At 35.6% G+C, this 26,170-nt stretch overlaps 1 protein-coding gene across 1 annotated transcript in view; it reads left to right on the forward strand.

Moving 5' to 3' along the window:
- LOC311214055 (transcription initiation factor TFIID subunit 4-like) overlaps positions 1–26,170 on the forward strand; it is a gene marked incomplete at its 5' end in the record, with an annotated part of 143,478 nt that overhangs the window by 57,795 nt on the left and 59,513 nt on the right. Inside the window, 3 exons of the mRNA XM_084294451.1 lie at positions 3,208–3,338; positions 4,803–4,928; positions 14,447–14,503. Of these exons, the coding sequence (XP_084150577.1) occupies positions 3,208–3,338; positions 4,803–4,928; positions 14,447–14,503 (314 nt within the window). The remainder of the gene's footprint in view (positions 1–3,207; positions 3,339–4,802; positions 4,929–14,446; positions 14,504–26,170) is intronic.

Genomic DNA, 26,170 nt, shown 5'->3' on the forward strand with positions numbered 1-26,170 from the left:
TTAATGAGCAATTCTTTCCTATGTCTAGTCAGAACCTCTGCTGTTTCAGTTTATGAATTTATTTCTCATACTTACTGCAGGCATCTCAGTAAAGAGTTGGACTCCATCTTGTCCATTACTTTTCCCTTAAACTGAGATCCCTCAGGTTCTGCTCATACAAATCATATAGTCCAACCCTGTAACAATCTTGGTGACTTTTCCCTGCACACAGGTTTTCCAAATCTTTCTTGTACAGGGAGACCCAAAACTGACTTCAGTGTTCGAGATGTGGGCTGAATGAAAAGTAATAGTCAGTTCCTATGATGTACTGGCTGCTATTGTTTTGCTCTTGGTGCAACCCACTAAACTGTCTTTGTTGGTGCCAGGATGCATTGTTGAATCATGGTTAGCTAATTGCCCACCAGTTTTTCACATACTTCCATCAACCCTGCTACTATCTGGCAGGCAGTCCCTAACCTGAATCATTGCAGAGAGTTAGTCCATCCCTGGTGCAGTGCTTTGCATTTGTCCCCTGTGAATTTCATGAAGTTCCTGTTGGCCCACTCATCAGGTCCTTCTGACTGGCAGCCCTTCCCTTGAATACACTGATGGCACCAGTCAATGTGGTGTCACCTGCAAACTTTATGGAGATGCTCTGCCTCCCTTTCCGTGGCACTGAAAAAGATATTAAAAAGGATAAGTCCCAGCACAGAATCCTGAGAGACTCCATTCACGGCTGGCCTTCAGGTAGCTTTCTAGGTTTTAGAATATTGTGTTGAGGGATTTCAGGAGCAGAAAGTCTCACTGGTTTATTGCCAAGGCTCATGAAGAGGGTGTAGGACAAGAATCTTTGGGAAGCAGGCATTTCAGGGAATGTGCCTTTGATTATAGATGAAGTTCTACAGGCAAAACAAACCACATAATGGCTGAGTTGACTTAGAGCAGAAATGCTTAAAATTATGAAAACTTATCATGAAAAAAATGCAAGATGGTGATAGGTCTTTATTATGAAAGCATTATTAATTAAATTCAAAGCATTACAAGTGTGTTTATGCGTTCAGAAAAGTTGGGTAGCTGTAGTTAAACTGCTGAAATTCAAAGAATTATTATTTTAACAATTATTCATTCATACTCTTAACCAGAATACCTGGCAGAATTTTCCATCGCTAACTTCTTTTCTAGATACTATGTAATTAAATTTCCCTTTTTACTTGCACTTTATCTTTCAGGCTAGTTTTTTCTCTTTTTTTGATTGATAGCTTTGCTTATGCGTTTGCATAATAAAATGGTGCATGCTCAAATAGTTCTGGATATCGCAAGCCTGACTTGCACAAATAGCTCCTACCAATATGAATAGTCCTACTGACTTCAAGGACTTAATTTGCATGAGTAACGGTTCCAGCATTGGGTTCTTAATGCGTATGTCTGCTTTCCATTATATGTTCAGCTTTCAGCAACTTCAGTGGAGTTCCATCTCTATTACAGGGGACAAATTGGGCACCAAGAAAGATGTAATTTTCTTTAGCGATAAAGCAAAAATCTGTTAAAAAGCATATATACATATTGCTAAAATCCTTAAGGTATCATGTACAATATGAAGTCAGTGATGGCTTAAGTTAGTTTAAGAGATAACAACTTCAAAGAATCATTAAAAAAAATTAATATCAGAAATACATGACACAGAGAATTCAGCTATGGGAAGCGGGGGAGTGATGTACTGTAGTGATGTAATAAAATATACATTTAAATATACACTGCAGATCAAAAAAAAAAAAAAAAAAGAAAAAGAAAAAAAGGGGCAAGGGAGAGCTGCAGGAAACATAATCTCTCAGGAGGCTTGGTGCAGGCCCGGCTGCAGTCGCCCTGAATCCAGCAGGCTCCTGATGGGTGCCCCAGGGCCACGGAGGCCTCAGCTCCCCCTGGCGGAGGGGCAAGGCCCGGCCTGGCGCTGACAGGAGCCCAGGGCGATGCCAACTCCTCTCAGCTCACCTCGCTGACTAAAAAGTCTCTGTGCGCATAAGGCGAGACTTACTTGTCTTCATTTTTTAGATGTGAGAGGGTTTCTCACTCTTGAATTTGGCTGAAGAAAGATAGGAATGTGTCCCAAAGCAAACACGCCTTTTGAGGCCTCTCACGTTTGCGTTTGTTTGGGGATCCCGTCCCACAAATGAAGATGACTTTTCTAATTTGCTGGTCAGGGAACACTTCCCAAAATATCCTCAGACAAATTTCCTGGAGTGTTGTGTGTATACATGTCACAAATGAGTGACACAAACATTTTTAAGATATACGTTCATTTCGAGAACTAATTCTCTGTGAGTAGAATATTTACTCCTTCATGGTGAGTCAAATCCAACAATCAGTACAGAATGCATCTGCTGAATTTTTTGAATATAAAATACATGTGTGTTAACACATGATTCTCTATGCAGTCCCACTGGGACTACTCGTGTCTATATCTTCACAGGGCTATGGCTTGTTATGGTGCAGCTATTCATGTAGCTACAAATTTATATCTAATATGTAGTAATTATTTTAAAGAGTTTTGGAATTCTTAAGTACAACCCATACTCATGCTTCTGTAGCTTAGGTGGTTTTGTTTTGTTTTTATATATTTCAATGCATTAGATTGTAGAATGTTGCTTTTCATATAAACTCAGCACAAAGTTTCAACTGTTGAAATAACTACAAACATGTCCGTTAGCAGTGTTTGGGGCACAACGAGTGCTTTAAAGAACTGTGGTTAATGTGACTATTTCCTCATATGCAATTAAAGAATAGTTTCTTTTTAATGAATTTTTATTATCAGTAGTATGTCAATAATGTAGGTTGAAGTATGCAACAGTATGCTTTGGGCCAGCAGCCTGATCTCCTTGACACTGAAATTAATCTGCACTAGTGTTTCTGAAAATAAAGGAATTGCTTTTTCTTGTGAACTGAGAACTCAAATTGCCTCATACTCTGTTAAACTTTGTTTTAATAGACGAGGATAAACTGCAGTGAAGTTCTTAAATACTTTCTGAGGGGTAAAAAAGCAACTCTGATTTCTCTTTCAAACTTTGAAGTGCAATCACACCTGTTTTTAAGGGGTAATGAATGTATCACCAAAGCTGCATACACTGTCAAAAATCTGTTGTTGTTCAGGAAAATAAAGTCTTAGTTTTTCTTTAGAGTTCCTTTTGTGAGGGATAAGCTAATTTTCTTTTGTTTTGTTTTGCTTTGCTTTAGCTAAAAAATTAGGAATTACTGATGTGCCAGCTGAGGTGGTTACTTTTATTTCCCACGCAACACAAAACAGATTAAGAACAGTGATAGAAAAAGTAACGGTGATAACTCAGCACCGCATGGAATCGTACAAAGTAAGTGTGCAAATAAAGCCATTGGATATTATATAATGATGCAATGTAGCAAGATTTTTTTTCTTTGCACACAGTAGGTGTTTTGTGTTTGTTTTCTTTGAGTTTTAATCTACCTCAACAAATAGAAAGTGATGATGACACTACTTGCCAAACACGTCTTTCTTCTGTATAATAGATTTTGTGTGTAAAATTATGTTTTCCGCCTTCTGTGCAGAAGTGTCTAGCATGGAACATCTGTTAAGCTGTTTCTGCTTGTGGATAGTGACCGAGACTATTGATTCTTGATGTCTTCCCTTTTGACCAAGATAACCATTGATTTTATCAAAATTGCTTTAATATATAGGAATCTATAGTAACTGTACATGTTTTTTGCTCTGAGAAATCCTAATACTTTGACATCAGAGTACACTTTAAAAGTTTTGGCCCAAAACATAGAAAGCTAAAGAATACAATGATAAGCCAGAAATAAAGCTGTTTTCAAATTGGAGGAAAAAGCAAATTTGTCTTAAACCAGTAAGTAAACAATTCAGCTACAACTTCTTCACTGAAATTAAACAATGGTAGTCTCTTTAAAAAGAACATTTCAATATAAAATGATAATCTGATCCCTTACTAGTGATTTTATTCTTGAAAAAAATTGAAATAATTTAGTTGTCTTAAACCAGAGGGAAAATGTTACTAAGAATATGAAAACAAGTTTGAAATTAAAATAAATCAAACACCTTTATTTATTAAAAAGAAACTTTTTTAAAAAGTTTCTAGTAGTTGTTAAACTGATATAAAAGTAAGATGGTAATTATCATAATTGTGTGTTGTGTCTAAGCTGTGCTTAGATTTCTTTATATATTTATTTATATATTCTTTATGTAGAAACACTAGACTTTTTTGGTCAAACAGTTTTGGACTGAATCTTTGTCCACCTATTTCCCAAAGCTGGGTCACAGTTGGACTAATTATATAGGGCATTCAGAAGAAAACTTTTCTTTGGGGTCTGTGACAAGAATCAACCTTTCTGGGACAGAAAAATGGATTTAAAAGGTAAAGGCCACTGTGTCTATTACCTAAATCTCCAGCTTCTCTTTCGATTGATGGATACATTCTACCGTCTTCTACTAAAAGAAACAACTCTTTTGTTTCTTTCCCATATTTTTCACCAGCTTCAGTGGTCTGAAATCCCTCCTTCCTTTTCCCTAGGATGGTGTCTTGAGACAAAAATGCTTCAAGTGGTCTGTGTTAAGCATTTAACACATTTAAGCATAAAAAAAATAAAGTTATATTAATTAAATAATTGGATTTTAGCTGAAAAATTAACTTTAGGCTGGCTTCATTCCCCTGAGCTTAAATTTTTTGTTGTTGTTGTTAATACAATGTAAAGATTTTTATGTGTAACACTTAAAGTCTTCTTTAGATGCATAGTCTTGATGAAAATGCATGTTTTCCTAAAATATTATTCTTACTTTACAGGATGATGAGTGGTATGAACAAGCTACAGATGTCCGATCACAGCTAAAGTTTTTTGAACAGTTGGAGCGTTTAGAAAAGCAAAGGAAAGATGAACAAGAGAGGGAAATCTTGCTAAAGGCTGCCAAGGTATCTTTTTTCTTATATTTTTTAAACTATTTAACAATTCATAGTCTTCAAACAATTATTTACTTTCTTGAAATGTGTTTCAGGAATGGATTTAAGTTCTTATAACAGAAAGATACTATTGTTGCGACACCACACCTTTAATTTACTAAGTCACGCTGTTTATCTGTGACGACACCAAACCTAGCTGACTGGAATGCTTCTGTATTCTCAGGAAGATTACACTTCTGAATATGATGAATTCTTGTTAGTACAGGAGACAATGGCTAGCATTTTCAAAACAAAACTTGGTGAAAACATTTTCAGAATTGCCTTTGAAATTTAATAGATGCCAGTGTTTCTGTGCCATTTGAAAATCATAGGTTACTATCTTGATATTTAATCACAATTGAGTAGATGATTATGGATTTTGGAGGCTTTTTAATTCCTCAGTTTCTAGAAATTTGTTTGAAATTTGTTGATTTGTTTATTTTAAATAGTAAGTGTCCCAGTATACATATATTTGGTGTTCTACTCATCCATATAAAGCTGCATTATTTAATTGAACCATGCCTGTCTTCAATTAACTATCAATTCTTCTAGAGCTATTGATTTGTAACATGAACTCCAGAGACTGAATTTTCATATGCACACAATACAACAAATAGAGGTGATACTGTTTCAAGACGTATGTATAGATAAATCTCCTGTCCAAAACTGCAAATTTAATTACATTATACGTATAGTACATCAAACGGCAGAAACAGCAAATAAGCTATCCCCTTATTTGAATTATTCATCTGTTGATTTACATTTTCATTGATTTTTTTTTTTTTACATTCTAAAGAGATTGTATGGTACAAGTCAATGCTCAGTGGTAACACTTAGTCTTGTAGTCCTTAGTTTAAAAACATTTCCCTGACTGGACAAAGCCATACACGGGCTGATCTGAGACTGGGTTAGATGACTTCCTCTTCTCACATCCAAACTGAATCATGATGTCATGTTCTTTGGATTCTTGTTTTTCTCCTGAGTAATGTAAACTCCTATGAAGTCAAGATTTAGGAAATAAATAACAAGTTTGATTCTTAGAGATTATAGAAAGAGCAAATTAAAGCATTATGGCGAAAACATAAAGAGTCTTCTACTTAGCTTAAAGAAATCATCTTCTTGAAAATAATGAATATGTAAATCAGCATCATAACCAGAAAGTGAGAGGAGACAGCTTGGCATAAAGACATGGCATACTAGAAAAAAATATGTGAAGGTCTTAAAAGACAATAAAACCACAAAATAGCCATGGAAGAAAAATGCTGATCTATCAGCATTAAGGGTTAGATAGAGAAGTTGAATATATTGTGAAACTTCTGGAAGGTACTTATGCAAATATTGTGATTTAAGTTTTAAATGCCAGGTTGTAATTGAACTTAGATTGATAGTGTCTTTCCCTTATGGAACATTCAGCTGGCTCTCAGCCATTCTTTTTGGGTAGCTTGACAACCTATTACAAAACTTAAGTAGCACATAGTTTGGCAAAACATGGTCAGGTTACAACTTTTTATTTTAAATATTATGTTGTTCGTGATTTCCTTAGAATCTAAGTTGCTGCACAAATGCAAGACCACCTGTACTGTTTGAGATGTTGTTCTGAATTCCTATGTATTAAATCCTTGACTGGGATTTTGGACTTTCTGGTCTTTTGTGATCTCAGTTGTCTAAGGAGATGGAAGACTCTGGAAAAGATGCATTAATTGTAAGGAAACAGTTATTTAACAGTTAAAAATATATATATAAATCTGCCCTAGCTGCTCTGATAGCTAGTGATAAAGAAGGTAACCATTTCATGTCTGTTCGTGGCTAATTGATTGATATTTGTGTCTGTGAAGTAGGTAATGGCGGTGAACTGGCTGTGAAGACTGAAATACACCTTAAAGCAATAATGTTTCACAGATCATGGCATTGTTGTCACCTTGATAATGTTGCACCCTTAAAGGTTGGGATTTCAAGGTGAAATCTGTGTTTCTGTTTTTTCTATAAATGCTTAAATCTAAAAATCATATATATATCTATATATAAACTACAGCTTCTTAATGTGCCATTTAGACGGTGATCTTTTATCCTGCACGTTTTGACATGTTATTTTACAACAAGTTTATAAAGAAACTCAGCAGAATAATTTTAGAAGTTCCAAAATTACCTACTAGTGGTACCTAACCTTATTGTCTAGTATGGAACAGCATGCACAGGTTTAACTTGCTTAATGAAAGTTCTTTTTTAATTAAGTATTTACACTTTGAAGCCTTAATAGCAACCAAAGTCCAAGTATTCACAAAGAATAAGATAATGATGAAGGGAATATTTGGGGCACTGGAGTGCATAATCTAAAATAATCGTCGTCATTAGGAACAAATGATGGAAAATGAAGGAACAGATTGAACTGAAGGGAGGAGTCTGCATGAATCTTTGGAAAGCCTTGATACCAATTTGGTAATTTTGCAGTAGAATTCAGTAGGGTGTAAGCATTCAGGAAGATATGTAAAGGATGGTTACAGAAAGTTTTGGTTTTGAATGTTTTTGTTGGTGTTTTGGATTGTGTTTCTTTTTGGAGAGGAGATAAATATTTGATACTAGTGTTCCGATGGATCTGCAACCAGTTGTTACAGTAGGATATGAGTGTAGAATGTGTAAATAACACAATGGGGTAGATTTTGCTTCAGGAAATGTCTTGGGAAGAATGAAAGAGAAAATCAGATGGGAGACCAGATAAAAATGATCCTAGGCTTCAAAAACATTTGAAAAAATTTTGTCCTTCTGAGAAAAAATACTATCCAAATTAAAAATAATTGTGGAGCTGCAGGAGTATTTTTAAAGCAAAATAGCAGTATTATTTGTCTTGGTAAGTGAGCAAATAGGACATCTTATGTACTATGCCTGGAAAGTAGTTGAGAAATAGAAACTTAATACCACAAGCTTAGAAAAATAATGACTGATGTTCACTTTCCAGTGAGGTATTTTGGAGGAAGACGAACTTGACAGGAAGATTCATAAGGTATACTGTGTAGTAGCAATGCACTGTATAGTTTATTTTTAACTTTAATTTATTTTTAGTTAACTAAAAAACAAGACTATATGGTTTCAGGAGTTAGCACGATCTCATATTCCTCAGGGGTAGGGGTCTTTGCATCATGACCCACAATATATGTATACCAACATAGAACATATGGCCCAAAGAGTTTTTGATTTACTTTCTAGCAATACTTTTCTAATAAAAGTGTTTCAAGATATATTGATCACCGAAACTGTGAGATCCAAAGTTGTCATCTGCTAGGACTGCTCCTGTTTAAAACCTTCAGGTATGATGAGTTAAATACAGAAGCTGTACAAGGAGATACTACAACTACTTTGATTATCATTACTTTGGGATTATCTTCCCGATAAATTAATAACGGTAAAGGAATAATGGCAAAAGGAGAGGCATCTGGGCATCATGTGTGTGTGTGTGTCTGTATATATGCATATACATATGCAAGGTGGACTTTCTTTAAAGAAAATATGTGGGAGAGTCACGCCTTTCCTTTTTTTTTCTTTTTTTTTTTTTTTTCTTCCTAGTAAGAACCCACTAGCTGTTGTTTCCACATGTGTGCATAAGCAGGGGCCTTTTGACTTTGTCTTTGGTGGCTGGTATGGGAAATCAGAAAAAGAGCTAAGGAAAGTCTTAAGATAGCAGAAAGGTCAAAAGCCAGACTGAAATAACTTGAGGAGTTTACCTTTACGTTTGACATGGTGTGTGTTGTGTAGACATTCTAAAAACACAGAGTGCAGGTCTTGCTGCAGTAAAAAATGCTTTCATAGCTATTCACCCTTGCTGCTTTCATAGCTGTTTCCAAAATCTGGAAAATGTAGGTTGTGTGTCAAATAGAATGAGGTTCTGGTTCTGAGGTAGTCGTGGAAATATTTCTGGCAGCAGGAAGAATAGGAGTTCATACTGGATTATTCTATTTTGATTTTATTTCTGAATTTGTGTTTGGAGAGAGATTCTTTGTGTAAGACACGCAGCTTGGGGTTATCCTTGTTTTCAGAAAATCAAGAAATAATACTTCTATGGTATAATTTATAATAAAGCTGATAACATGAAAATTATTGTGTTATTTCATCTGTTCTAGCTGGCTAAATGCCTGTTTTTTATCAAATTTAATGTGATGATTTTCCAGTATATACATTCTATTGGTGTATTATTTTGAGTGTTTTGTCTTAGTAACACAAGCCTGTCTGGTTTGGAGTTCTTAAAATTTAAGTACAGTTATTACAGGAGTAAGATCTGCTTTGTGGTCTCTATTCTGTAAAAAGTATAATTAAGTAAATGGATTTTTTTTTATGTTGTTTCAAAGTTTAGTAGTATTTATGGATGATACAGATTTTGATAGCACTGTAGATGGAAGTGCTTTTTATTGGAGAGAGATCACTGAAACTTGGCAATGCAGATTTCCTTGCACTGCGCTGTCACGTGCACCTCCTTGTCATTACTTGAAGGGGCTATCTCTCTGAGCGCAAGATGAGTTCAGTCGTCATGCCAATTTAATCATTTCCTTCTCTTCTGAGAGTACAGTTGATGTAATGCAGCTTTTTGTGAGATGAAGCGCTCTCTGAACTGAAACTTGTAACTCACTTCTGATGAGAGGAGAGCAAAGAGTGAATTATTGTGTTGAGATAATTTTCAAAAATTTGTTACTTCAATTTTAATGATTTTAAAATGAATCTTCTTTTAGACCTCTACTCTTGCATTCCACCTTGCTGTGGTCGTAGCTCTGAATAGGGTTTTACCCTCAGCTATGCTGCTTTTAACTCTCACTTTTTATTAACAAAGCTAATGTGAAAGCAAAGTGTTTCATGTTGCCAATTTAATTTCTTTAATTAAAAGTGAAAGTTATAAGCTGGTACAGCCGTGGGTGAAGTTCTAATGTCATCAATGGGGAAAAATAGGTTTAAAATTGAAACTGTTGGCACAGCAGTGCCTCTCCATAGTACAGCACCTGCAGTTGTGACTCTTAACTTTATTTAATGAAAAAAGATGAATTTGAAGCATTAAAGACTTCCAGTATATGTATTGGGAAGGGTGAGTAGAGCTGTGGGTGCCTTAACTAGGAGCAGGTGTTGCTAAATGCAGGCAACAAGCGTGTGTCTAGGAAGAGAAGCCCCGAGAGCTTTTCAAACGTGGGTTTAACAAGCTGAAGACTTCAAAATTATTCTAAATCTAACAGAAAACTTGTTGTTGTTATTACTGGGGAAGAAATGTAGCAATAGTGCAGCTTTGATTTTACAAATTACAACAAAATACTGAATAATGGTCCTAGTTCAACACATCAGAAGGACTGTTAGTCTGCTCATCTGCATAGATGCAGAGAGTATCCCCCAGTTTAAAAAATATATTTTTTGCATGTATTACGGTGAAGTTGTAAAGATATTCTTTTAAAAATACTTTTGATTTCTAGTTTAAGACCATTGTATGTAATACAAAATGCACTTCTTAAAACTACTCTGTTACATGTGTAATTAGATGTCTGTTTTTGTGGCATTTTTTCTTAACACAAGCAATGAGAAAAACTGAGGTTTGGAACATTAGGGAATTTGGTATCATGTAAATGAAGCCCAATATTTCTAATGTGTTTTGAATACACACATTTAACATATGCTGCTTTTCATACTTTCAAAGTCTGATATTTCCATAGAGCTAATGTGATCTATGCAGTTTTCAGATAAATAAGATAGCAAGTTCTCTAACACAAAGCACTTTCATTCTTAACAATTAAAATATCAGGCTGTCTGGTCTAATAAAAGTAGCTTATGTTTAGGAGAAATGTTAACAAACCTGGTTTGGTGAATATGTTCTCAGCAGGAGACAGCATTTAATGTATTTAAAAGTATGTTATCTGGTTATGATCAGTCCTAGGTTTCTCTAAAATTACTATGGGAAGCTGGCTTGCTTCTAAGGATGTTTATTCACCAACATGAAAATGTATTACATAAACCTAGCTTTCTTTATTTACAGATATAGACGAGAAAAATAGAGAGGGGTGGGGAAGAGTCATGATGAACTCCTTGAAATTATGTGACTAGGGAGTTCTGTGAGTGGTGGGTGCTTCTGAAGCTTTAGAGGAAACAAGCATTGGTGCATTAAAGGATTTTGGAAAAACATGTTTGACAAAGCAAGTGAGATGCAGCATATTAACATTTGGAAGTTACAGGCGAAGGAGAAAGCAAGACAAACTCAAGAGAATGAGATGTCTTTGAAGAAAAAATTGAAACTTGAATGAAAGTAAAAGAACAATTAGCCAGTAGCTCAATGAAACTCAAATATTAAAATATTTGGTGAATAAAAATGGTGAGATATAGGCAAGAGCTACAAGAACTGAGTAAGAGCAAATTTGTTCAAACTCTTGAGGAAGGAAAAGATGCTTATGTGTGGAATGGAGTGTAAAGAGAAGCCAGTGACATTTTTAAAGCTTATCTAGGCACCTCTATTAAGTTTGACATTTTTGTTTGCTGTATTTGTTTTAATCTGTGTTACATCAGCATTGAAGAAGCCTTTTGTAAGTTATATTAGATGATAAAATGAGGAATTGATAAAATGAGGAATTAATAAAATTGTTATTGTATATCTTTTTTATTTTCCTAACACACTTTAGTCTTCATATACTGATGATTTTATTTCTCTAGTTTACTGATTTCCAAACTGACATGACAGTCATCAAGAAAGCATTTTATTCTCAGCAATCTTCAGTTGGAAAACTATTAAAATTTATCTGAACACAAAAAGAAACTGATAGCTAAAATTCTGTTATTTTATTAGTGTGATCATTACACCAGTAATCACACTTAACACTTTATAATCTGGGTTTATATATCTAGCATCACCTAGTATTTTAAAATACCTAGTATTTTGATTCATCATTAGTGATTAAATCCCTGTATTTAATGTCACTCAGTAGCTGATAGCCATTTTCATCCAAGTAACAATTTCTATTAATTTGTTATGAATAAGCTAGAGGTTTACACAGAATACATCGGCTTTACTTTTTTGCCTACTTTCAAGGTCTGCTTTCTCCGATTATCCTGAACTCCAGATCTACTTTTATTTGGTCAATTCCTGAAAAACAACCAACCAAAGAAAAAAATTATTAAATGTAAAAAATGCTTTTTAAAAAAAAAAAAAAAATTAAACCTGTAGTACTTTGTAGAGTTTTTCCCTTCACTTATTGAGCCCAGGAAATGTAGATGTTATTTTGTATCTCTTGCTTTGATTTTTCTCACAATGTCCCTAAATGCAACATAGATCTGGTATGTTTTCCAGGATTCTTTCTTGTAGAAACTTGGTAACAATATTAGAAGTCTCAGCTTGATTCTCCAAGGACTTCATGCTTTCTCCTTACGCTGAAGTGCTTTTAACTTGTGCTTTACATTTGGCAAATGATTCAGTTTCATACAGTAGTATGAATACACTTTGTATCTCTGTACTTCTTTCACTGCAAGACTTGGAAGGCAATAGAAGTTCGTTGTACTTTTAATAAATTTATCATCAAAAAACATGAAAGAGCTAAATATGATTTCCCATGCAGCATATTGGAGAAACTGAGGCACACAATGATTGTACTGTCACCACAAAGTGACAGAGCAAGGACGTAATTCAGCTTAGTTCTTAAATACTTACCCAAATCCATCTCCTAGAGAAGCAACTCATAGCACGTACACACCTTGATAGGTAAAAATATAATCAAGTTCTTAGTAATTACTCTACAGAATAGAGTCCCAGCTCTCTGGCATATCCACATAATTTCCTGAATATGTGTATTTTTGTTCTTTAAACAGCAACGAAGTCAGATTAGCTGCATTTTCTTTTTGTCTGACCACAGCAGTTAGAAGCAATCTCAGTCTACATAAAGTTGGAGTTTCTTTCTTGGTTGGCACAACTTACATGAGAGCCTAATTCAGTCATTAGCTATCTACAGATTTTAATTTCTCATTACTGTACTCCAAATGCTTTCCTGTCAAACCACCTTTTATGCTAACAGGCACAAAGTCACTAGTAGGTGGTGGTGTAAAGTGAAGCTAAGGTGCACATTGGAAGAGTTAAGTACATCTTCTAAAGATCCCTTTATTGTTTAATTTGGACGTGCTCTATTAGTGTGTTGTATGTGTGTGCTATATTAGGTGAAAAAATAATCTCAGTTCAGTAAATAAATAAAAAAAGGGTAAATAAAGGATAGAGAAATCTGAGTTATTGTTGCTGTGTCTGCCAAGACATAGCCAAGGTTCTCTCCAGGTAAGTCAACAATATCATATGTCCCTCTACCCTTAAAACATACCTTGCTTTGGTTTTCTTCACGAGTTTTTAACTTCTGAAAATAATATGTTATGAAAAATTCAAACAATGGGAAAAAAATAAGCCTATGTAAGTGTACAAATTAACATGCTTCCAAGTTTCAGGTCTGTCTTTAACCTAGAAAGAGGCAGAGAAAGGAGAGGACATAGGAATTTTATTCATATATTCATTTTATTCATTTATTCATGTGTAAATAATATCACTTTAAATCTCCAAGAAATACTGAAATAAAACAATTACATCTGTCAGGTGTCTGGGACTACAGTTTTCCGTGGATGTCACAAGTTTTATTGTAGCTTCTTAGAACTTTCTTTGGAACTTTTTCCAAAAAACGAGAAATTGTACAATTAAAGTAGTATAATAATGCATATATTATCGACCTCTGGAGTTTTGAATTTCCTCAATTTGGGTATACTTAGTGAGCATAAATAAAAACTCAGTAGTTTTAACATATGGTTGTAAAACAATGTATATCTGCAGATATGTACTATTATGGGTTCTTACTGCACTTAAATGGTTATTCTTAATGCATTTTTTGAGCTATTCCCATTCCTGAAAGAAAATATAAAAGGTGCTATATAGTATTATGTGTTCTGTTTAAAAAATGCCAACATTAATCAACTTTAATATTAGTAGTAGTACATGAATGAGTTGAATTTTGCATGCATTTCTATTCTGTACTCAAAGCAAGCTCATACAGAATGTAACATCTTTATTTGTGAAGGCTTACTATCTGAGAGGGTGACTTTACAACTGTTTTCTGCATGTTCTGTGCCAACAGATTAAAAAAAAAACAACTGAGTTGTGAACTGTAAATTATTTTAAAATGATTGATTATGAGGGGTTTAAATTAAAAAGATCAGATAGGGGAAAGGGTGTCAATTCCACTCTTGGAATTATGGAAATTGGGAAAAACATAGTATTAGTGCTTTTTAAAAAAAAAAAATAAAAATCTGGAGTAGGTCTTATTTACAACTGAATATTTAACAGTCTTTTTGGTGAGGCCTACAGGTTTGAAATTGCACTTCTATGAATTTAAGCAACCCATCTTTCACACCTTGTGTCTTGTTCCCCTTTCTTTGCTATTTTTTAACTTACTGCAACAGATGAGGGGTTCTTAAACCATCTGTTAACCTTTTTTCCCCATTTTTTTTTAAACATGTAGAGTCGCTCAAGGCAAGAAGACCCAGAGCAAGCTAGACTGAAACAAAAAGCAAAGGAGGTAAGCAGAGCTAGAGATCATTACACTTGACATTTCAAGGCTTGAACATATTAATTTTTTATGCCTTGCTACTTGTATATCGTTAATAAAAATCTGACTAAAAACTTTTTAGGATGTATTTGTTGCTTTGCCTTTGATCTTAATGTTTGCAAACTAATACATTAATACATGTGAAGCCTAAGGAGATTTTATAAGAGAATATTTCCATACATTACATTTTCATTTCCATTTTAGGTAGCTGTAGCTTTTGTTGGGTTGTTGATGACAGCAGCATTAGATTTTGGTGGAAAATATATGCCTTTGTCTTTTTGTAAAATGTTACTTTCTCAGAAATGTGTTACTTAACAATTTTGTTCTGGCAACAGTCTTTCAAGTAAGGTAATTGCCAGTCATTTTCTCTGTGGTGGGATTAGGCTGTTTACTCATCAGTCTACATTAGAATAATCTAAAAAATATCAAATAATTTCAGTTGAAGTTTTGATACATTATTGTTAGAGTAACATTTAGTGAAGTACTGAGTACTTTAATTTGCTGTAAATGAGAGTGGCTGTCCTTTGCTTAAGGCATTTTATAGCTTAGGATCAAGTTGTGACTTAAGCCAATTAAAAAGACTAAAATATCTATCAGCTGAAAGTCATTTCTGTTTTAAAAAAATTAGCAGCAACATATACAGCAAACTCATGCTGTTTTTTTCTTTAGCTAACTTATTTGGGTATATGCATTAGAAGGTAATAATGATACATTAGAAGGTAATATATACAGAAAAATGCATATAACGAGTTCTTTCTATTGACCTGTTCTTCCTGTTTTGTTTCTCTTCTGGCAGTATTCTGTAGTTCCGTTAGCTACACAGAGTTTATATATGTAGCAGGCAAAAAATCCAAGTACATAGTTGAATTTTGTCTTTTTTCTATGTGATTACTTACTATGTGATTACATAGTAAGATTTGCTGAAATGAGTTCTTGTAAACTTTAGGCCATGCCTTAGTGTTTCCAGTGTTGGCTTTGTCAAGTATTCAAATGAAATAGAGTAACAATGTAATTTGGCAGGAAAAGACACAGCATTTTAATACTACTTTAGTGCGTGGCCAGTATATGCAAAGGAAGACTCAGATTTGAAAATATGTGGAAATAACTGATGGCAGGCAAAACTTGCATTTGAGCTGAGTACTAGAAGTACCATGCTGCTGGAAGTGAAAGAAATAACTGCATTTCTTGCTGCCGCAGTATTTCTGTTCGCTGTAATTCTTTTTTGGTCACCGGAAACTTGGAGAAGCAAAAGCAAATTCCAGGACTAGAAAAACACATTTCCTAATAGTCAGAATGAAATAGTGGCTCTCTTTATAGCTGTGATGGAAGATTTGCACTCTAGCCAGGGCTATTGCTTTTGGTGTGACTGTGGGATTACCTCTCCCTGGTATGAAAATTTGGAATTTCCATACAAGCTGCATTTCTTACCCACTAGAGGGAGTGACATGGTGCTGACATATGAATAAAAGCATGTGTATGAAATTGTATTGTAAGTAATAATGGTATTAATAAAGAGGTAGTGAATATTTTGGTGGTAACCTAAGTAAAAATGCTCAGATCAAACTGATACGTGATTTTCAAGTAGTGGTGTTCCTGGATACGATAACGTGTTTGAGTAAGTGCACAGTACTAGGTTTTCTGTTTTGAGTGCTGCACCCTATTCTTTTGTACCTTAGCCCTGCCTTTTTTCCCACCCTTGTAATGAAAGTGTATAATTTTCTGGCACCTTGCCTCTCTCTGAAGTTGAATTTCATTCCACATATTTGAAACCATAAGAAATATAAGCATGTCTCTGTTTTTAGTAATTAGGGTTCTAAGTCTCTTTCTTCAGCTAATTTAGAGACTTTCACTTAAAATATTTAAATATATTTAATAAAAACATATTCTTCTGTGTTAACTTCTGCAAAGGGGAAGTGGGATTGACAAGACTGTAGTTTAATATTTTTTATATTTTTTCTGCATTGGATAATGATTATATGCCTATCCCTTAGTTGCATTGATGAAATTAAAAGAAACAACAAACACACGCAAAAATGGATTTTATAGTACAAATGGTTCATTAGAGGGTCTTTTGCATAGCTTTGTTATTTGAAATTAAAAGTTTTGAATCTACTTGTACGAAATTGTATAAATTTCAAAACTTCACTGCCAACTGGACTACTCTTAAATATGCATATGACCAGTACCTGAGAGAGAAAACAGGTTTCTTCTAGGTTTTGAATGACCAGATGAATATAATACTTTCAGCTTTGATAATAAGTTGAATTTGAAACTGCATTTCTGTGATGTCTCAAATATTGCCTGAAGACCCTTGCTGCTCAGGTATTCTTCTGGCCAGTGGTAAAGTGGCTCCTAGGTTGTGCTTTAGGAAGTATAAGGAGGACATCCAAAAAATCTACAACATTTTTAGCTTGTGTTACATATTCAGCGATACAATTGTCAGATAATTTTCTTATCAGCAAAGCAGCTGATAATTTCATTATTATGAAACATATAATGTTATAGGCTTCATACTGTGCCTGCATTTGAACAGTGACACTGCATTCCTTCTACTAACAAAGCAGTCTGGAATGGTCCTCTCCAAAACTGTGTGTGATTAGTACTATATCCTGGATCCCTGCCACATAGAAATGGGTGAATATCTAAAACAAATGTAACCAACGTATGAAGTCTAAGAAAAATAATGTAGACCATAATGGGAAGAAAACTAGTCCTAAGTGAGCTTCAAGATATTTACTGAAGACAAAAGTCATAGGGAGGAAGTTAGTTTAGAAATGAGTTTGGTAGAATGATGATGATTTTATTTTTGTTCAGTAACTCTATCATATTCCATTTATTAGCCAGACCTCAGACCACTCTGCATATTGTTTGAAACAAACTGCATAAACCAAGTTTAAATTGCGTTTAAATACTTACCAAAACAAACAGAAGGTCCATCTACGTATGGTCTTACTGCAGAAACTAGACATAACAGGCAGGTTTCATTCACACACAGACTTGCACTGTTTTAGTTAAATCAGTACAAACCCACTCTTATTTCAGTTTGATTGACTTATTTTGCTTTAGTATTAGCCTGTTTCAAATGGACTTGAGTGAAAGCAGTAGGAGAATGTGCCTGTGGGGGTTTATGTTGCTTAAAACTCTCCATTTACTTTCACACTTTTAAATTGCTACAGCTTTCTATGATTTTGTAGTGGACATTACATGATTTTAATAGTAAACCTATTTAACTAGTGAAATTATTTTCCACTGAGACTATTTCAGGGAACTACTTACATTGTTTTTAAACAAATTCTGAAACATATAACTCTCAGTACAACTTGATATAAGAAATAACATAATTTGTGAGCAATGTCTATTTCATACTGCATGACTAAAACTTTTAAAATTAGGTTTTAGAAAATACACTTTGATTTATGTTGTCTGTTGGAAGAATACTGTCACAAGTCACAAATGCAAGTTAAAGAAAATGAGTTCCCTAATTTCTATTAAAAGGGTTCATTAAATAGGACATAAAACAAGCCATATAACTGATAGCAGGAATAGATTAAGATTAGGAATAATTGAGTAAACACCTAGTAATTAATAATATAAATCTCTTGAAAGAGAGTTGGAGGAGGTAAGATCCTAAACGTCCTTTCTATCATGGCTATTTTTCTACATATTCAGTATCTGTTGGCTAAAAATCTTTTAATTTAAAAGTGAAGTAGCTGAGTTTGTTGATCCTGAAAGATTAACTTGGTTAAAATCTTTGTGTCATCACCAACCAAGAATATTGCATAATAATAAAAATTTAAACCAGACACCATAAATGTCTGGGCATGTATCCAGGACCTAGATCAGTTCGGATAACTCTCAGATGAATCTATTCTCAGATGTACTCGTTAAGCATGCAAGTGAAATCTCAAACCTGTTGATATTCATAATAGAAGCCTTACTAATTTCATGGGAAGCCAGAAGACAGTCCATTTACATACCTTTATCAGTGCTGATAGCCCATCTTTCTACAGTTAGATGTAGTCCTTTAACAGTAGCATGTATTTAAGCAGGTTGCTGCTGTGACTGTTACACTGGCGAGGAGCTTTGGAAGCACCCAGTTCTTGTATAAGCTGACCAGGGGCAGGTTTTTTCCATAGTCCTGCATCATTGTGGAACCCATTCCACCTGGGTGCTGTCATCCCCCATGTCTGCAGTGTCTTCTGTAACTAGAAACTTGTTTATTTAAGTTTTAAATTTAGAAAAGTGTTCTTTGCTGAGGTGTACGTGCAAAAACATCTGGGCTGTTCAGAGAGAGAGTTCTGTAAGAAGCCATAGGATCCTTCTCTCACTTAAAAATGCTAATGAAATGTGTACATAATATGTAGATTTCATGATGTATATCTTACATAGTTCTAAAACTGCCTTTGAAATTTTAAACCCCACATAAGAACATAAATTCTCTTCGCAGAAGTACTGAAACTCGAGTGTTATATATTTAATTATATTATGAAAACAATTTTATTCAGAATAACTTCTTGTCACAATATTAATATTTATCAACTCAATAGGAGTGGCTTCTTGTAAAATATTTAAATAATAGTCTACTGCAGTTATCCCTGTTTTCAAAAGGCATTATTGAAATGAGAAGCAAATGAAAAGGATTTTGTTTGTTTTGGTAAGTTCATTTATTCACCTTTTTAGTAAAACTAAAGTACTTACAGATTGTACCAGTAATTCAGTATATTTGGTGATGTGATATCTGACACCTTCTATTATATCATATCTGACATACAAGTATTGATTCAAAAGCAACCATCTTCTCTTAAAAGGTTTCTTATAAAAATTCCACTGAGACATGGAGCATTTGGACAGAAATAAGTTTGAATTAAACTTCCATTTAGCTCTGTAACCCATCTGAGGGTCGGTAGATGGAAGGAAGGAAAAACTATGAGTATGATAGCTGAAGTAATAAAATACTGCAACTGAAATACAGCAATATATAGGCAGCAAAGAGTCCTCAGAACTTGATTGTTTCATGAATGTTTTACTGCATCAGGTTACCAATGCTGTGGCCATGATACAGGAGGAATGCCAGTGGTTCTGTCAATACATGCAGGAGGTTATCTAAGTCACTTTGTTTACACGTTCCCTTTTCCACAGTTTTATTGTTTGTACCCAGATAAGTGCTAACACTATTTCAGTACTAAGTCTGTGCAACACTGCTGTGGATTTGTCTTCAGAGTACAAGATTCTCCTGAAGTTATAAAGTTGTTGCTGTGCCTTTAAATGTTAATATTAAACTTGCATCTTAGAAAGAAGTGGTCTTGTCGTTATCAGTCAAAATACTTTCATGAAAATCCTGCTGCGTTATCAAGCTTACCGCTTTTATGTTAAATGTATTTTTTCCTTTTGAGTAGAGATTACTTCAGATGTACAGATATATTGTGATAACAGTCACAAACTTTGATAACTGGAGTTGATTGTGAACTCCTGGGAAGGACAGGAGAGGAACAGTGTTACATTTGCATATGCAAATACTGCTCATGAAGAAACAAGGTTTAACTATAACTAGTAACAAATTTATTGCATGTGACGCTCAGTGTGTAGATCTTCAAAATTGGGTATTAGTTTAAAGATAGTAGGTATTGCCAAAAAAGTTTCCTGTGTTTCCAAGGATAATGTATTACCCCTACATGAATTCTGGAAGTATTTAAGAGCTTCATGCAACAGTAGTCTTACTGTTCAGCAGAACTATTTGCATATACTTTTGTAAAATTGAAGTCCATGACACTTCCAGCCTGTTTTCCTGTGGTTGGAGCAGAAGTGATGGCAGGTGTTTGGCTGAAGATGAGGTGTGGTGTTACCTTTGCTCCCCAGAGTTAGAAAACTGGGTAATGGACAAAAAAGATACCATGGGATCAAAGGAATGGACGTAATGCTTTCCAGTTGAGTCAAATTGTTTTTATTCCTGCTTAAGTAAAATGTATATTAATTAGAATTGAGTCAAGGGCTAGATTGGTCTTTTTCCTAACCCAAGCTTGACCCAAGATTACCTCATTAGTCTAGCAGAAATCTAAATTAAAACTGATCCTGTCCAGCACAGTAATTTCCTTCTACAAAATCATACTGTTGGAGTTTCATAGTGGTACATGATTTTAGTCTACCTACAGGGCTTAACTCTTGCTTAGTTAACAAAAAAACTCATTTTGTGTGACTGCTGCAACTGTTGCTTTTAACATTATAAAAGGCAAGTGTTCTTTTACTGATGTATGAGCTAAACATGTAGCCCTTCTTAACAAACTCTATTTTTGTATCTGATACCTTTTCATAATATAAGCCAACAACTCTATTTTTGTTTATCATGGTTATCTAGAAAACTCTTAGAACTTAATTTGACTCCATTGCTAGATTTGCATACAAATTTGAATGCTTTGTGTGAAAAGGATCAGTTGTATCTATTGATTTGTTGTGCTACCACACAGACCTGTGTCAGACTTGTGAGTCTTTGTATCCTGTGTGTTTATAAGCAAAGCAAAAGGAAATAGAGAATGGGGACTGATGCAAAACAAAATGCGACGGGTAAGAATGACAGCAGAAAGGAATGAGAAGTAAAGAGATGTAGTCAAGTATTATTAATTGTTTAACTGGTGTCTAGTGTCACGATAAAAGTGATTTTGGAAGAGATATTTAAAAGACAGCAGCCCTCAGTTTAACACAGCAGCATTGTAATTTCCTTAGGTTTTGTATAACAAGTGTATCTGTACTGATGCAATCTGCTACTTAAGCCAACAGCAGCTATGCAAGCAAATGAAATACAGTAATAGTCTTAGCTTTCTTACCAAAAGGTTCCAATGTGGCTCTCCAAGAATTTGAGGACATAGAACAAGTAACAGTCATATACATTTATAAAAGATAGCTTTTCTTTTCTAGATTTTTACTTGATTTTACAAAATTTCAAGTGTGTAGTCTAATTTCCGATAAAACTAGTGAGGAACATTTGAGACTCATTCCCAAATTAGAGTTTAACTTTGCTCTGAGACATACTTGGTTTATGTTTGAATATTTCCCAAAGCACAATAGCTGTTCTAAATTCTGCTCAACCTAATGTATTTAACTTTTTAAAAAGCTGAAAAGGAGGCAGGGGAGGGGAAATCCATCTCTGTTGTTTACATTGTCTTCCAGATCGCATACAGGCGGATGGAGTCCTGCCTGCTAAGATTGTTGTAACAAGTAGTCTGTTATTATAAAGTAACAGGACTACTTAAATACAGATTTCCAGAACTTGGGTGTATAATGGAGCAAGCTTTCTGCAAGCAATCTCTGGAGCTGAAAGAGGCGTTTTTGTATCTCATCAAAATACTCCAGTAGGAACTTTCTCTTGTCAAATGAATACTGTGAAGGTAGTGTCTGACTTTTCCACTACAGGAAGGTAACAGTAGAATTTTCAACACTTCAGATCTGCAATTTTTTTTCTATGTCTGTAGGAAAAAAAAAATAGTGGTTTTGGATTTTTGAAGCACTGCTGAAAAAGTGGGTGGCAACTAAGGAGGTAGCAGTGCCCTTTTTCTAACCACTTTTGTGTGCCCAGACAGAGAGCTCGGAGAAGAGATAAGGGAACAGTTTTCTTCTACCTTTCTGGAGCAAGGTTTGTGATAAGGATGGTTTGGCTTTGCCTCTCCTTAGTATCAGCAATTGCATCCAGAGGTTCCATGAGAGGCAGTGAAGAACATATTCAATGGTACTTCCTTTTCCAAAACATTTTTTTACATCCTTTTTATGCATTTGAATATATATATATTTAGATGCACATCAGATCAGTTTCTTAAAGATAGACATGAAGACTGAATTTCCAGTTCTCTTTCTGCCTCCAACCTACTATAGGTCTTCCTCAGGTATAAACAACAGCGTGCTTTATTTGTCACTCTGGCACAACTTTAAATAAATAAATCATTTGGAGCAAGATGTGAATGTGGAAAAATCATATAACTGTTTTATGTAAACACTGCAGCAGATTTAATTCCCTGCTGATCTGGCAAAATAATAGCGCTTTAGACTTTAGAATATGATTGCCTATTTAATAAGCAGAGGGCAGCAAATGTCAGCTGTGTCTGGTTGTCAGAACCTGAAGAGGTTGCTGGGACAACAATATAAATTATGAGCTGTCTTGGTCCCTTAGTCAAGCCTGCCCTGTGATACTGAGGCTTGCAGGGAGAGGTCAAGGTGTACTTAGGCTTCAGCCTGCAGGGCAAGTTTTCCCCCATCCTCTGTATGCGCATTGGTTTCTTACTCCAAAATAAACCTGAATGAGGGCTTTAATTCTGCTGCTGAGCTAACATGTTTGTAAGCCCTGTTTGGCAGCCTCTGAGCGCCTGAGGCGGCACACAGCTGCCAGCTTTCATCTGCCCCCAGTTCCTCCGGGCACTGCGAGTCACATGGTGTGACCTAAGGGGATGGAGACGCACCTACTAAATCTTCTGTTCCTCTGCCCACTCAGTCTGGGTACTGCACATTGCACCGGCAGCAGGCAGCTGGCCATCAGCAATCAGCTGCATACCTCCTGCTGACAAATCTTCAGTCGCTTTTCTGTGCAAGACCCACATACGGACATCTACCCGTGATCCCCACGTCTACTCCCTGTTGTAGGCTGGAAGGGCATTTGCATGTTCTGTCCTTTTACAATGGAATGCATACACTTGGTAGCTTGTACTGCATTTCATGAAATCTGTGATCTGTTTCTAGCCTGTTAGTGCGAGATGAAAGAGTTTATAGAAGCAAAGTTAAAGTTGGAACTGTAGTGGTAAAATTTTAAAAAGGGTAATTTAAAACTTCCTTGCCAGCACATTTCTGAGAGACTTGAAATATGTGTGAGTGATACTTTTGTGTATTTCCAAGTAATTTATAAGATACACAAGACATTAATTTTCACAGACTTCTTGAAGAATATTTTGTTTAGCAGATTATGAAATTAGACACAAAGAAGTAATCTGATTCTTTAAGTCTGCTTGGTAAAGCCATGCTATAATGTTCTTATAAGGTTTGTCAGCATCTGTCAGTGTGTGCTAGGATGTGACAATGTATGTTTATGTATTTATACATGTATGTATGTACTGTTTAGTAATGTTAACATTAGCTTTGTTGTCACTGTCAGGTAGTTTGTTGTGGTAGTTTTGGCTATGGAACCTTCATACAGTTAACAGTAGGGTGAAAAGCAGCAGTTTTGACTAAACGTTTCCGTACATAGCTGGATTATATAAGGACATTTCTCTTCAATTGCAAGTCAAGTGGCTGGTCAGTAACATAAGTTGAGGTCATAAAAGGTGGGTTAGCATCTATTTCCTGATTTTAGTTTAGTCTTTTCATTAAAAAGATCTTTGTGTCAGCCTGTGAAAGTCTACCGATAGTTGCACCATCTCAGTTGAATAATGAGATACTGCTCAACATACCCTTACAGCATATTACCCTTCTTGTAATAGTATATTTTAAATGAAAAAATATATTGCCGCCACTCACAATGTAGACAGTATAGTTGTTTTTCTCTCACAGGTGTGTTTACTAAAGATAGATATGATTATCTCTAAAATGTAGACATTTGAAAGGCATTATTGCATTTTTTACTTTATTAGGCCGTTGAGTAAGGATTGGTAAGACCTTTGTTTTCATTTAATGTCAAATTGTTGCTCGGTTGTGGCTAACTTCTAGTTTTTCTTGGAAATGGTTAGGAGGTTGTGAATGGGATTTTCTAGAATGGGAAAGTACGTTATGTATTTGTACCTATGAGTTTCTGTACACTGAGGTGTTATAGTTACGTTGAGGCTGGTATCTCAGTATTCTGTAGGACTGAAGTGAAGCAAATTGAAAAACAGTATGATGCAATTACAGTTCTAGGTTTACTGACTGCACAGCCATGCAAAAATCTGCATTGGCAATTTGAAGTAGAGTATGTTCCCTTACACTTCTGTATCCTTTCCCTTTACAACTGGTAGATCTATTTTTATTCACAACAGAAACTTGAATTCTTGAAACAGAAGCAACAACGTGTAGATTTCTGAAAATCTTTGTTAATCTTCTTTTTTGACATATCAGTCTTGTGATGTTTTAAAAGGTTTTTCACCCTATATGGCCAAAGGTTGTATTCAAATGTCAAGCTGCATTAAAATCTAATAATTTCCCAAAAAGTAAGAATAAATCCTGGAAGAAGTGCTCATATCTGGCAAACATATCAGACAAGGCAAGTAGGCCTTAAGAAGGTATACAAATATGCAAAACGGGGAATTAGACAACATAAAAACTGAAATCAGGTGTTAATTGTACAGAAAGACAGTACAGAGGTAGAATGTATGTATCTGGGGCTATAACTAGAATGTGAAATTGTAATGGATGGCAGAACAAAATGCAATTGAAAAGTGACTGCAGTACTGGAAAGAACAGCATTAGAGCTGAATTTGAGTAGCCTCCTAATGCAAAGGAAAGGAAAACAGCTTTGTGATGAAATTTGAAGATCCTTACATAGTTGAAGTTGAGAATATTAATAGATCCAGAGGAAAATTCACAACATTTGTAAACAGTACACGAAATAATCTAGTACATGTAAGCACCAAGAGGGATGGCAGCTAACGGGAGGAAGATGTGTTGTGGGCAGAGGGAAAGCACCTCCGGCACAAAAGACACCAGTGCCCAGGGGACATCTGGTGCCCAGCCCACAGACACCTATGAGAGATACCATTGGCACCGCAGCGATGCGGGGAACAGGCCGGCCTGTCAGACGTACAGCAGCAGGGGGCATGGGCCTAACCAGTGGTACAGTGGTGGTGTGGAGCAAAGGTGGGAGTGCTTCTTTCCTATCCACCAGCCCTTGTGCGAGAGGTGGCAGCCCTTCTGCGCAGAGCCTCGAGGAAGAGCACAAGAGAGGACCCAGCTTCCTTCGGGCTGCTGCATTGGGATGACAGGAGGAGTCCTCAAGGGCCACCAAGCGCCTTTAATATTTGTTAAAATAGACCGAGGGGTAAAAATAGTGGTGTGTAAGCCATTATAGGTGGCTAATTTCTTATATTAAGAGTGAGTTCCTATATCTGAGTAATTAGTAATGACAGCCATGGAGAAGGCTGAGGTACTCTGCAACTTCTTTGCCTCCATCTACACTGGTAGACGGGCTTCCCAAGTCTTTCATTTCCTTGAACCCGTAGATGGAGGCTGGGGGATCAAAGTCCCACTCACTGTAAGTGAAGAGCACATTCGAGACCACGTGATGAATCTAAACAGGTACAAGTCTGTGGGACCTGATGACGTGAATCCCAGGGGCCTGAGAGGCTGATGGAGTTGCCAAGCCTCTCTCCATCATAGCTGAAAAGTCCTGGAAGTCAGGCGATGTCCGTGGTGAGTGGAAAAACGGAAGCGTCATGCCCCTACTCTTCAACAATTAAAACAAAGAACTGAACAAAGAGCACTTCTCTTCAACAGTTAAAACAATTAGGACACATTCTTTCTTAGAAAGAGCAGTCAGGCATTGGGACAAGTTGCCCAGGGATTTGGTGGAGTCACCGTCCCTGGGGGTGTTCAAGGAGAGGTTGGACGTGCTGCTTAGGGACATGGTTTAGTGGGTGACAGTGGTGGTAGGGGAATGGTTGGACCAGATGGTCTTAAAGGTCTTTTCCAACCTTA

The sequence above is a fragment of the Netta rufina genome (genome assembly GCF_964035555.1).
Source record: "Netta rufina genome assembly, chromosome: 13".
Classification (NCBI taxonomy): domain Eukaryota; kingdom Metazoa; phylum Chordata; class Aves; order Anseriformes; family Anatidae; genus Netta; species Netta rufina.